Below are 12,639 nucleotides of genomic sequence, written 5' to 3'. Positions count from 1 at the left end.
TTTCCCTCTCCTTTGCTTCTTCTCCTAATTCCTCAAACCCCCAATTCCTAATGCCTTGCTCCTCCCCCCACCCCGCATCACCCTCCCCTCTTTAGAAAGACCCCAGCAAGCTCAACTCACCCGGCATCACTATTAGAAACGGGCCTCAGCTTATTTCTAGGGCACAGCTGGCCCTAGACGCTGGTTTACCCAGGATGAGCAATGGGAACACGGTTGCATTTATTCTGCTTCTGGTAACATCCATGCTGGGTTGTGAGGAGCCCTGTTTGAGGCCCCCAGGCACACAGATGTGCACAGGGCCCACATCTGCTCGCAGACACTGATGCTCCGAGGCCTCCCAAGCGTGGGGTCTAGCCAACAGTCTTTTGGACTTTGCCAAAAATTTGCCTTTTAGAGCAAATAAAAGTCACCCAGTAACATCCCTGGTTTCCTGTAATATGTGAAAATCATTCCCCTGCTTTCGATGACAGACACCTGTTGCTTCCAGTCCTTGAAAGCAGCTTGGCGTCCGCAGTGGCCCCACAGTGACACAGGGCCAGAGCCGCACGCCTCCCAGCTGCTTCCTACCAGCCACGAGCACTAGAAAGTGCAGACAAACACATGTCGAGAGAGACTAGATGCTAGGTTTGCAGCAGAGCCGGCCGGGAGGCCGGAGTTGCCCCTGGCTCCAGCCAAGTATCCCCCTAAAAGGAAGGGTTATGTGGGTCTCCTGGATGGGAGAACTGGCAGAAGGCCGAGTCGGGCCCCCCTTGGGCACACTCCAGCCCACAGACACCCTACCCCGTTCAGCCTCACCCTGGAGCTCAAGGTCCCCCTTCCCTCGGGTCGCTCCCGAGGTGCTGAAGTAAAGCATTCTCGCTGAGGTGTGAATGACCCATGACTATCCAAGCCCAGGTCCACTGGGGTTTTAAAAAGATTCTCAGTCACCCAAGGTAGGAGTTTCAGATGACGGGCTTTCTTGAGAGTTCCTTGTGGGGGGATGGGAACGTCCTGCCGAGGACACCCCTTCTCCTGACCTGGGAATGGCCTGTGGGCCTCCGACAGCCAGCACCACAGGACCCACCAAGCAAGCCTGTGGTACTGGCTGACCGGGGTCTGCAGAGCCTCTCTGCGGGTGGTACCGGCTGTGGAGATCCATTCCATGGGGGACACGGTCCTAAGCCATCCGTTTAAAGGGAGGAGGCAGACATGAACCCGTGTCCCCCCACCTCCCCGCCCCATGGTCTTCTGCACCCTCAGTCATGACAAGCCCCTGCTTCCCGCGCTGTCTCCCGCAGGTGGGTCTCCATACCCGGGTGTGCAGATGGACGAGGACTTCTGCAGCCGCCTGAAGGAAGGCATGAGGATGAGGGCCCCCCAGTATGCAACTCCTGAAATGTGAGCCCCCCACGTGCTCCCTTCCCCGCCCGACCTCCCCACCAGCACACCTCCGAAAGGGGACGTCCTGCTGACGTTCAGCCCCTCTTGGGCCCAGCTGTGCTGGGAGTACTTTCTGGAAGTGGGACACATTATCCCTGACCTGTGCCTCCCTATTTCCCCTCTTGAGCACGGACATGACTTTTCAAGGCCGTTAGCTGGAACTGAACTCAGAAGTTGAGCTTCTAGGCATGAACGCAGGCACAGTGAACAGACCACCCAGGCACAGAACACAAGACCTTGTCCTCATTCCAAAGCGGGAGCCAGATCAGCTAAGCAGCCCAGCGGACGGAGGGCTAGAAGCCACTATGGGCCAGCCAGTCCTCCATTCACGCCAGAGACCCATGAGGGGTTTTCATGTGGAGTTCGGGGGAAGCGGTGCAGGAGAGGGAAAGAGGACTCTCCCGAATGAAGTGGTAATCATCCTCCCCAGAAGGCGCTGTGGGCATTAAGGCTTCTCAAGACTCATTCTAGGAACTGGCAGCTCTGTGGAACTTCTTGAGGGGGTCCCCGCTTATGATCCTAGAGTCTAGGCTCCGCGTGAAGGCATTCTCCACCATGCAAACACTTGCTGGCCTCCCTCAGACACCCTGGAGCTTTGTGGAGGTTTTGCGCTTTGAGGCCTAAGCTGGAATGGGATGACACCGGGCAGTTCCGTCCAGCTGCTGACAAGGACTCGGGCCTTCCTGAGGCGGCACCATCTTTCCTGAACTGGCAGGCAGCCCTCCCTGTCCTACCTGCACAACAGGGTCTTGTCAGCAGCCCTGGGGTGGCCTTTGGGGAGGAATCAGAGGGAATAAAGGAAGCGTGGGCTTGGCCAAAGCTCAAGGTTGCAGTTTCTTTCCTTAAGCATCTGGAGACAAGACTAGGTCAGGCCCCGGATGGGGGGATGGCAGGAGACTCAGGGCCCGTGAAGGCAGCGCCGGGGAGGAGCGTGAGTACAGAGAGGAGCTGGGCCGCCTGTCTTGTCAGGCTACTGTGGGGGTCTGGTCAGGAAAGTCCGGAGACCTTGACGCAGGGCTCCCGAGACCTGGGAACGGAACTAGATTAGTCCCCAGGATGACATTTGGGCTGCGGAGCCTGGAAGGCACAGAGACTGTTTAATCGCTTGCTTCCTTTTGCTTGGTGGAGAGGGGCAACCGCCAGGAGATCTGGAGTGAAATGAGATTACTTTGCACTTTATGGGTTTCTAAGTGTTTCCCCCCCACAGTTCCATCAAAAGCTCCCAGCAACCCTTGAGGGGCAAATAGGCAGATGTTATAATTTGAATTTGATGAGTAATGAGACTAATCCTCTCCAAAGCGAAGTGACGTGTCCTCCATCAACTAAGTAGCAGAGGAGACGGTGAGAAGCCTGTCTTTTAGATGGATTTCCCTACATCCCAGGACTGTTAAATTAGAAATATACCCCACGTTCCTTAGGAAAAAAAGGTTTCCTCTAATATGTCCACTCATGCTTTGAATATTCCTTCCACTTTTCGTATAACCTGACAATCACAGAGCACCTGGGCGGCTTAGTTGTTAAGCGGCTGCCTTCAGCTCAGGTCATGATCTCAGGGTGCTGGGATCGAGCCCCGCATCGGGCTCTCTGCTCAGCAGGAAGTCTGCTTCTCCCTCTCCCTCTGCCCTTCAGCTCCTGCTCTAATAAATAATTCTTTTTAAAAATCTGACAGTCACAGGACTAGCTCTCAACTACTAACTGTAATAATAACTGAGTAACATTTAGTATTTTTTACGTGCTTAAGATATTTAGTGCTTAATTGCCAGGCGCTGTTTTAAGGGTCCTTGAACACATACTAACTCACCTAATGCTCATAACCACCCTATAAAGTAGGTACAATTATTCACACCATTTCACAGGTGAGAAAACCAAGGCACAGAATACCTAAGTGGTCTGCCACATGGCTAGTAAGTGTGTCTGGGCCCAGAGTCCACAACACCAGGCTACATGCTTGCAGGGTCTAATACCTGTCCAGATTCCAGTCCAAAAGGACAGTAGAGGTACAAAATCATATCAGCTTTGGGCTGAAAACCCCCTTGGACCTTAAAGCTTGAAGTCTTCACATGAACCATTCTAGGAAACCCCTGAAAAACCATGCAGCCTGTAGACAAAAGGATGGTTCCTCAATGCTGGGGAGTTATAGAAATGGTGAAAAGCAGTGGCTTTGTGAGATGTGTGTGCAGAAGGCTAGAATCCAAACCTTCAGCCATTCTCAAGTGTTTGAGAGCTGGTGGCGTAACTCGCCTTCTTGTTTGCTCCACAGTGGGAAGGCCTGGGTGGAGGACAGAGTACAGCTCTCAGAACTGGCCCCTGTGACCTGAACTTGGCCTAAAGTGGCATGCACTTGGGGGCTTGGGTGATAGCTTAAACAGGAAGCCCTTCCCCCAGCTGGTTTCAGGGAGGGCTGTTGGGGTGGGTGCAGCTCGTGTCTCTTTACTGTGCTCAACCTGTTTACTTAGTGATGTAAACGGTTCGACCCTGAGTGGCTGGTTCCTTGCCCAGGGCCTGTTTAATCAGATGTCTTTCAGTAAGGAAATAAGCAATGAATGTTTTGATTGTTTTTTCCTTTTCTTTTGGTGTTTGCGGAGATGATTTGCATTGGATTTTAAGCAAGAGGAATGGAAAGTAGAAATCAGAAACCGAGAATCAAAATAAAAACAGCAAGTAGTTGTAGGTGGTCCCTTCTGCTAGTTTGGGCAGAGAGAAGCCAGGGAGAGTCCTGTTCGCGGCCGCATTTGGCTCAGCAGGGAAAGGGTACTGACTGAGGGAAGCCAAGGCCCCCAACAGGACTATCCCCCTTTTTTGCCTGGTTCAAGCCTTTCTTGCTTTGGTTACCTTTTATACATTATCCGCATAGACACGGAATGTCCTTCCAACAGCCTCCAGGCCTGCTCATTGTTAGAGCGGCCTCGGTCTCAGGCTGGTAAGATGGAAGCAGGCCAGCCTTCCTCACATCACAGCCAGTGCAGCCAGGGGATGTGGGACCATGAGCTTTGTCCAGTGACCTCCTGTCTCCTTGGTAAACGTTTTTGCACCCAGCTCAAAAAAAATCAGTCATCCGTGTAAACTTAGTAAACTGTAAGTTTCACATAGGATCGGGCGGATGGTCTGAGGCCCCTTCAGACCTCTGGCCACTAGCAGGCTGGCCTGGGTTGCTTGAACAGAGCAAGTGCCCTGCGCCCTGGCTCGGAGGCTAGTGGTCAGGGATAGTCAGGGGCCGTGGGCACTGCAGCCCCTGTCCTAGGTCTCCCAGACAGGGGGGACAATCGACCCCGAGTTGGAGAGCCTGTGTTCCCCCTCCTCCCTCTGAGTCTCCTGCATGTCCGCAAACTGAGCTTTGTAGAGAGGCCCTTGACATTGGCCTTACCAGCTCTTGGGAACATTGAGCGCCACCACACCCCCTGGGAGTTAAGTAAAATGGGTACAGTAGATGAAATACGCAGACCAGAGGGAACGAGAGCCATCTTTGGAGAAGAGCCTTGACTCATCAGTTTGGACAAAGTCAGGAGAATCTGTGACTCAGACAAGTGATCCTTAAGAGCCCCAGTCCCTTAATCAAAGACTTAGGAAGGTGCTTGCTGGGCACTTAAAAGTAGACGCTCAACTCCACCATCTAGTAGAGGAGCTTGCCTTTGAAGACCAGTACCCATGAAGGGTGTCCAAGACCACATGGGGCCACCCCTGCCCTGGGACCCGAGGAGACACAGCCCGGACCACAGTGTCTTGCCTCTCAGAATCATTTTTCCAGAGTGGTACTTCTGCTGTTCAGGCTTTGGCCAACACTGAAGGACAAGGTACAAGACAGTCCCATGAAGTTATTTCCTAGATGGAAATGACAGTGTTGAGAGGCATCTAGGACAGCTTCCTTTCGGATTTCAGTTCTAGGAACAGCCGGGCTTCTTCCAAGTATCTGGTCTGTTTTTAACTTTTGCCGTATGTGCATCACATAGTTACTCCTCCTTTTCTCCAGCTGCCCGGAAGCTCGGAGCACTGCCTCCATCCCGTTCCTCAGTCAGGATATATATTTTGCAGATTAGCCTTGCTAGGTCTTCCCAGAGACCAGTCTGACTTCACATCAGATACTGGAGTACTTTTGTGGAAGGGCCTGAGCTAGGCGAGGGGTGTGGAGATGTGGTCCCTGCCCCCATAGCACCAACAGCCAGGTTCTGATCAGGTTCTAAATTCTGAGGCCATTCGGACTTTGCTCCAACTTGGTCAGAGACCTCTCCAGCCCACATGATCTTCTGAGAGAAGAAATTACGAATAGTAAACAGCTCTCGAGGAGAGCCAAGAGCCCAAGGAGGGTAAATCTCTAAGCCTCTGGCCTGTGTTCCGCAGAGGGGGCGGGGCAGGCTGAGACCTTCATTTCCTCCAGCAAGACCAAGAGAAGAACCCAATACCTTTCCAATCTCCAAGGTCAGAGGAGAAGACTTGTAGGGGAAGCCTGTTGATGTTTAAATCCCAGGACACGATCTAGCTTTGTGAAATTAAGACAAACATCCCTCACTCAGTCTGTACCTAGCACCTTGAGAGGTGAGGGAGGCCCGTTGGTGATGGTGGCTTTGAAATGCTGGAGCTGGGCAGGGGCAGAGCAGAGCCACATGCAAGAACCAGCAGGCAGCCCAAGGAATGACTCACACTCTACACAAACGTTCACCTTCTGGAAGGGACAGGGGTCCTGTAAACAATGCCTTCTCCACCCGTCTCCACTGCTGAGCTCCATCATGGAGCCATGAGGCCGTGGACACACCATGTGCTTCTTAAAAAAAAAAAAAAAAAAAAGATTGGCTCAGGCTTCTTAACAGCCTGAGACTAGAAGTACTACGAACAATTTGTCCATGGATGTTGGTGTCTATGTGAGCTTTTACCTTTAAGGGACATTACCCCGCTTTTGAGAGTGAGGGGAGGAGCGCTCCACTGCACAGCCAAGTGCAAGTCCGTGGTGGGGCTTCCCTTCGCAGGAGCCCAGCTTTATTCAAGAAGAGCTCGCGCCTTCCCTCCTGCAGAAACGACCAGCACGCCAAAGAACCTGGGTGGCGATGGGCTCCGGAGGGTTGGTTGGTCAGTCTGCCTCGTAGACGTGTTTCCCACTGCTACAGGACCTGGTCCCAGCAGCCTTGCGTGGGAGGGTGTGGCCTATCCTCGTCCAAACACAAAGGCAAACACGAAATGCTACAAGAAGCCTAGTCTGGGTCTACGGGACGACACACATCACTTTGCAGACGGGTGTGGGGCAATTTACACAATCACCACCGGTCTTCAGCTGCTTCTGTTGTGCTTTCCCCCCAACAGCTACCAGATCATGTTGGACTGCTGGCACAAAGACCCAAAAGAAAGGCCAAGATTTGCAGAACTTGTGGAAAAGCTAGGCGATTTGCTTCAAGCAAACGTACAACAGGTAAAGCGGAGTTTATCTGGCATATGAGAAGCCCCAAATGCCTTTGAATAGGAGTCAAGGGGGTGTGTTGTTGGTTGTTTAAGAGCTATTAATAGCAGAGATTAGCAGTTAAGTGTGTGCATGCGTGCGTGTGTGTATGCACAATTATCTTCCCCAAACACAACAGAGATGGCAGAAATGACGCCGCTGAAACTGGCCTATTTCCCAGACATGGGTTGAAATAGAAATTTGTGTCATTAGAGCTCTATCTTTGGTATTTTAGGACGGCAAGGACTATATCCCTTTAAATGCCATACTGACAGGAAATAGTGGGTTCACATATTCACCTCCTGCCTTCTCTGATGACTTCTTCAAGGAAGATATTTCACATCCAAAGTTTAATTCAGGAAGTTCTGATAACGTCAGGTAAGATTCTTTTCTTTCCCCAGTCTTATATTATAAAATTTTTAAACATTAGACAAATGAGTCTACCTCCTAAATTCAACCGTAGTTAACATTTTGCTCTATTTTGTCTCTATGTATAGACTTTATAGGTGTATTTTTTTCTTTTTGCTGAACCAGCTGAAGGAGCGCTTAAGGCATTATAACATTCTACCCCAAAATCCTGTAAGAAGGTCGTTCTCCTATGTTACCACGTCAAAATGACCACACCAAAGCAACGGATAATTCCCTTATTAAATATTCCTATTTCCTTAAGTTCCCCAAATGTCTTTTATACCTTAAGAAAAAGCAAAAGACAAACACAAAAATACTACTGATCCAATCAAGAATAGCACATTAGATTTTCTTCAGTTTTATTCTAGAATGCTCCTACATCTTTCTTTCCCTCCCCATAATTTTTTTTAATATGGCCTTAGATTAAACTTTTTTTTTCTTACTTAACACACTAGCTTATCTCATTACTGCAGAGGAATTTGAAGAGATATGGGGGAAAAATACTGATTGAGTGCCTCTACTGGGGGGGCAGGACTTGGCTCTTGGGTACTAACGATGACACGTGGATCACACATGTTTGGCACAAGTGGTTACACGTGTATCAGTAGTGGTTACACACGCATCGCACATCAGTCAGTCCTAACAGTACATGAGGATGTTCACCACCGCTAACGGTTCCACGCGTATCGTACGCATTCAGTACTAATGGGCACACAGACACACGCTGTGTGTGGCCTGGCCCTGTGCCTGGCTCTTTGTGGACATCAATTCCTTTAACGCTCTGAACAGTACTCTACAGTAGGTATTATTAGTCCTGTTACACAAACGAGGACGTTGAGGCTCCGTGGCAGATGGCTTGCCAAAATGGTGCGTCTAGAAAGTGCCAGATTGGAGTTTGTAACCTAGGTGGTTGGATACTCGATCCCTGTTGCCATGCCATCAGAGCAGTTTTTTGGATATTGAGACTATCCTGTGGGCCTTGTGGCATCTTTATCTGAGTGGGCACAACCCTAGAGCTCTGACCCCAGTTCAGCCAAGGGAGGCACGGCTAAGGGTTGGGGCAGTCTGAAAGGGCCGGTAGCCATCTCTGAAGACCTAGAAGGCCAGCCCGGATCTGTGGTCGTGGGTTATAGGTCAGCGGTACTGTTCACACTTCCCAACCAGCCCAAGCGGTTGACACAGATGAATCACTCTTTTTTAAGATTAAAAAACCAGCCGGGATGAGCCATACCTGATTGTAGCGGAGGTGGGGGAGGAAAGTTGTCAGTTATTTTTGCCTTTTTAGGATGCTGCTTAGCCTTAGACCAATAAGTAGCTTAGCTAAGAAATTCGGCCTTACAGGTGATAATGGGGTTTCAGATGGAGAAACTCAGCCCATAGGTGAACTTGCCTTAGGAGGAAGCACATAGTGTACCTCTCTGCCAGCCTTCCTAATGGATCATCAGCAACAGACCAGTAGTTGTAGGAGAAAACACAAAAATACTACTCATTTCTCCCAATCTGGAACCCCAGAACAGAATATACAGGACTAGCTGTTAAATCAGCTGTGTGACCTTGCAAGGTCATTTCCCTGGTCTCCTCACAACCCTTTGAGAAGTAGGCAACTTTACATGATCAATCAAGTCCTATCTCTTCTCCGGGCATCATTTCTCTCCTTTGTAGGATAGGGTGTTTAGACCGCATGAGGATTCAGGTTTCTTCTAGGCCTGACATTTCTCCAGTTCCACAAGGGACTAGAAGCCCAACCACTGAGGAATCTCTCAAGGGTCCCTCTGGGGTTTTGCTCAAAACTATGCAGTGGATTGACCGCCATGGGAAGATCCCGAGGGGGCACACAGCAGGAGACCTTCAGCCTCAGGAGCCAGGGGATTCCTGTGGGACTGTGGTTCACCTCAGCTGGGATACAGCGCCCGTAGTCTCCCAGCTAATAAGAGCTGGATGCATTTTCCTGTCTTGACTATTCCTTCTGCTTCTTCATCAGATACGTAAATGCTTTCAATTTCATGAGTCTGGAGAGAATCAAAACCTTTGAAGAACTTTCACCAAACACCACCTCTATCTTTGATGTAAGTAGTGGGATTCACGTACTCAAGGCACCATGCCAGGACCCTTTTTGCAGTCTCTATCCAAACACAAACTCCGGTAGTCATGAGTAGTGGCTGAAATGACAATTTCAGGGGAGTGACAAGACTTAGCTATAGAGAGCTAACTTGAAGGCAGGTAATTCTGTTGTTTGACAATGACCCCGAATTCACTCCAGGGCCACATCTTTACCTGGTCATAGTTGAGTCCCTCATGAGGTCATAGGAGACCTCAGAGTGTGTTTCTAAGCTTCTTGGCGATCAAAGATGGAATCCTGCTTTCAGATTAATGGAGGAACTCAAAGCTGTGAGTGGCTGGGTCTTCAGGATCTAACAGAAAGCTCTCCCTTAAGAATAGCCTCGCGGTCCTGAGAGAAGTCGACCTAGGCCTCATGCTCCTTCCCACGGAGGTTCTACAAGCTGAACAGCCACAGTCCTACCCAGCCACACTGGGAGAAAACAGTGCAGCCCAGCAAACACAAGGCTTTATCCAGCTTGTCCCTCTGAACCTCTGGGACGTGAGGTTGAGAGAGTAAGGGGAGGAGAGGGAGGGCTGGGCAGGAGCACCCCTCTGCCACCAAGCCCCTGACACTTGAAGTGTGATCTCCAGATAAGCACTGTGGTCACTCAGCGGGCTAGAAATGCCAAGTCTTAAAACCCATCCACACTCACGGAGTCAGACTTTACCCTGTCACGAGGTCACCGGGGACGGATGTGCATGGCAAAGTTTGAGGGGCACTGGAAAGGCCCAGGTCCCATGAAAGGGCTGGGAAGCCCGCCCCTGTGGGAAGGTGATGACTGCAAACACGGTGACCTTGAGACCCAGCAGCGTCCCCATTTAGAAAGCACCAGGAGAGGGGCGCCTGGGTGGCTCAGTGGGTTAAGCCGCTGCCTTCAGCTCAGGTCATGATCTCAGGGTCCTGGGATCGAGCCCCGCATCGGGCTCTCTGCTTGGCAGGGAGCCTGCTTCCCTCTCTCTCTCTCTCTCTCTCTCTCTGCCTGCCTGTGATCTCTCTCTCCATCAAATAAATAAATGAAAAATCTAAAAAAAAAAAAAAAAAAAAAAAAGAAAGCACCAGGAGAGTTTCAAACACACTAGAGAGGACAAGATGACTGGAACATTTAAAAAGCATTACAACTAAGCCGCAGAACACAAAAGAAAAGTAGCTGGAAATTTTGTTTTTCTGCTTCCTAAGCCGGCTTTAAGTGGCAGGAAGCGATACTGAGCCAAACACGGAACATTTCTGTCCCCCTTACCCCTCCCCAGCCCGATACAGCGGGGACTGCAACAGCTCCTTTGCTCACTTAGGCTTGCCTGCTGGTGAGTTCACACATGAACTCAGCCCCGTCAGAGACTCAGAGGGACAGGGTGTGGAGTCCATACACTGGGAACACAGAGTGCGCAGGAGCCTGCCTGATCCAAGGAGAAAATGAAATTGTTGCAAACCATGACCATGGAGGGCCCCAAAATTCCATAGGATCCACACAAGAAAGAAAGAAATTAATAAAAACACATCAGGTCTTCAGAACATCTCGCAGTGTTTGCGTCTGAGGTGGGCCCCGAATAGTAGCATACTCACAAACAACAACCCTCTGCCATAGTTCACTTTCACAGCTGTGCGCGATCGCAAGTTTACTATGAAAAATGCTCTCCCGTTACCTGCAGCTTCCCCTTTTGTTTAAAGGTATTTTTGTCACCTCCAGGAAGAAGGACCTCAAAGTCACAGGGTCTTGACTGGTAGGTTTCACAGGAAACAAAGTAGGCGTTTCTTTTTTTTTTTTTTTTTAAAGTAGGCGTTTCTTGCCACTGATAACACTTTGACTTGCACATATGGAGAACCTTCTTGGTCTTAATAGGCAGGGGAGGACAGAGCTTGGAGGGACTTCGGACATGCATCCCAGTATCACACCCCCAGGTCGGACCTCTCTGGGGTCAGCCAAGGAGTGACATCTGTTTCCTTCCTCCCTCCAGGATTACCAGGTGGACAGCAGCACCCTGCTGGTCTCCCCCCTGTTGAAGCGCTTCACCTGGGCTGAGAGCAAACCCAAGGCCTCCGTGAAGATTGAGTAAGGAAGCTGGGGGTCTTTTCTGTGACCAGCCCATGGGGCGAGGGGTGTGAAGACAGATGCTGGGGAAAACTCAGTGGGGACATTCGAGGACCACTCGCACTCTTGAACTACAGCATTCGGGCATTGCTGAAAGGCACTTTGTGCCCTCAAATGGGCAAGAAGGAGGGTATAAAAATCAGAGAAATGAGCGCCAAGTGCTGAAAGGATTCGAGAAGTAGAAATGTGCGGACAATTCTAGTAGGACAGGCGGGCCAAACACCTGAAACACAGTGTCTTGGCTGGAAGGAGCCCGATTCAAGGCCCAACTGAACAGTGCAAAAGTCAGATGGAGACATGCTTATGGGGGCAGGGAGGGCAGGTGGCCCGTGATTATACCCGGGGCTGGTAGCATTGGTATGGGAAAGCACACGGTCCTGTTTTCCCATCCCAAGACATGCCATCCTGAGAAGCCAACGCTTCCAAGAGAAGGCTGGTTTCCTGTTGGCTCCTGGCACCCCACCCTCCCTATGGTGGCCATTGGCAAGTGCTGTTGGAATAATCTGGGCCCCAACTTTTTACATGACCAGCCCTATCACCGCAGCTTCTCTGTGCTAGTCTCTAGCTGGGGATCGTGCTGGACAGGCTAAGGCTGAGCTGATCTATAAAGCATTCCTACCTTCCTGACTCAATGCCTGCCCATCTCACCCAGAGGCAGAACGTGCTCCTCTTTCCTCTAAACCAAGCGTCAGCAGACTTTTTCTTCAGGAGTCACATAGAAAGCAACTACTTGGGGCACCTGGGTAGCTCAGTCAGTTAAGCCTCTGCTTTTGGCTCAGGTCATGATCTCAGGGTCCTGGGATCAAGCCCCGCATCGGGTTCCCTGCTCAGCAGAGAGGCTCCCTCTCCCGGTTCTCCTGTCCTGCTCCCCCTGCTCATTCTCTCTGTCTCTATCTCTCTCTAATAAATAAAATCTTAAAAACAACAATCGTTACTCAACTCTGCCATTGTAGGATAAAAGCAGCCATCACCCATCTATAAACAAGGAGGTGTGGCTATGTTCCAGTAAACTTTATTTCCAGAAACAGATGGTTGTGGCCAATGAGCACATGAAAAGTGGCTTAAGGTCATGAGTCATCAGGGAAACACAAATCAAAACCATGACGAGATACCACTTCACACCCGCTACGATAGGTAGAACCAAAAAGTTGGTGTTGACGAGGATGTGGAGAAATAAGCATCGTGTGTTGCGGTGGGAATGGG

General features: G+C 50.5%; 1 protein-coding gene across 1 annotated transcript in view; it reads left to right on the top strand.

Annotated features, from left to right (window-relative positions):
- FLT1 (fms related receptor tyrosine kinase 1) overlaps nt 1-12,639 on the top strand; it is a 176,624-nt gene that overhangs the window by 158,642 nt on the left and 5,343 nt on the right. Inside the window, exons 25-29 of the mRNA XM_045977932.1 lie at nt 1,278-1,377; nt 6,709-6,814; nt 7,077-7,219; nt 9,231-9,315; nt 11,303-11,397. Of these exons, the coding sequence (XP_045833888.1) occupies nt 1,278-1,377; nt 6,709-6,814; nt 7,077-7,219; nt 9,231-9,315; nt 11,303-11,397 (529 nt within the window). The remainder of the gene's footprint in view (nt 1-1,277; nt 1,378-6,708; nt 6,815-7,076; nt 7,220-9,230; nt 9,316-11,302; nt 11,398-12,639) is intronic.

Source organism: Meles meles, chromosome 14 (genome assembly GCF_922984935.1).
Source record: "Meles meles chromosome 14, mMelMel3.1 paternal haplotype, whole genome shotgun sequence".
Taxonomy (NCBI): domain Eukaryota; kingdom Metazoa; phylum Chordata; class Mammalia; order Carnivora; family Mustelidae; genus Meles; species Meles meles.
Note: the sequence above shows the minus strand (reverse complement) of the source record. Positions and strands in the feature narration are given on the sequence as shown.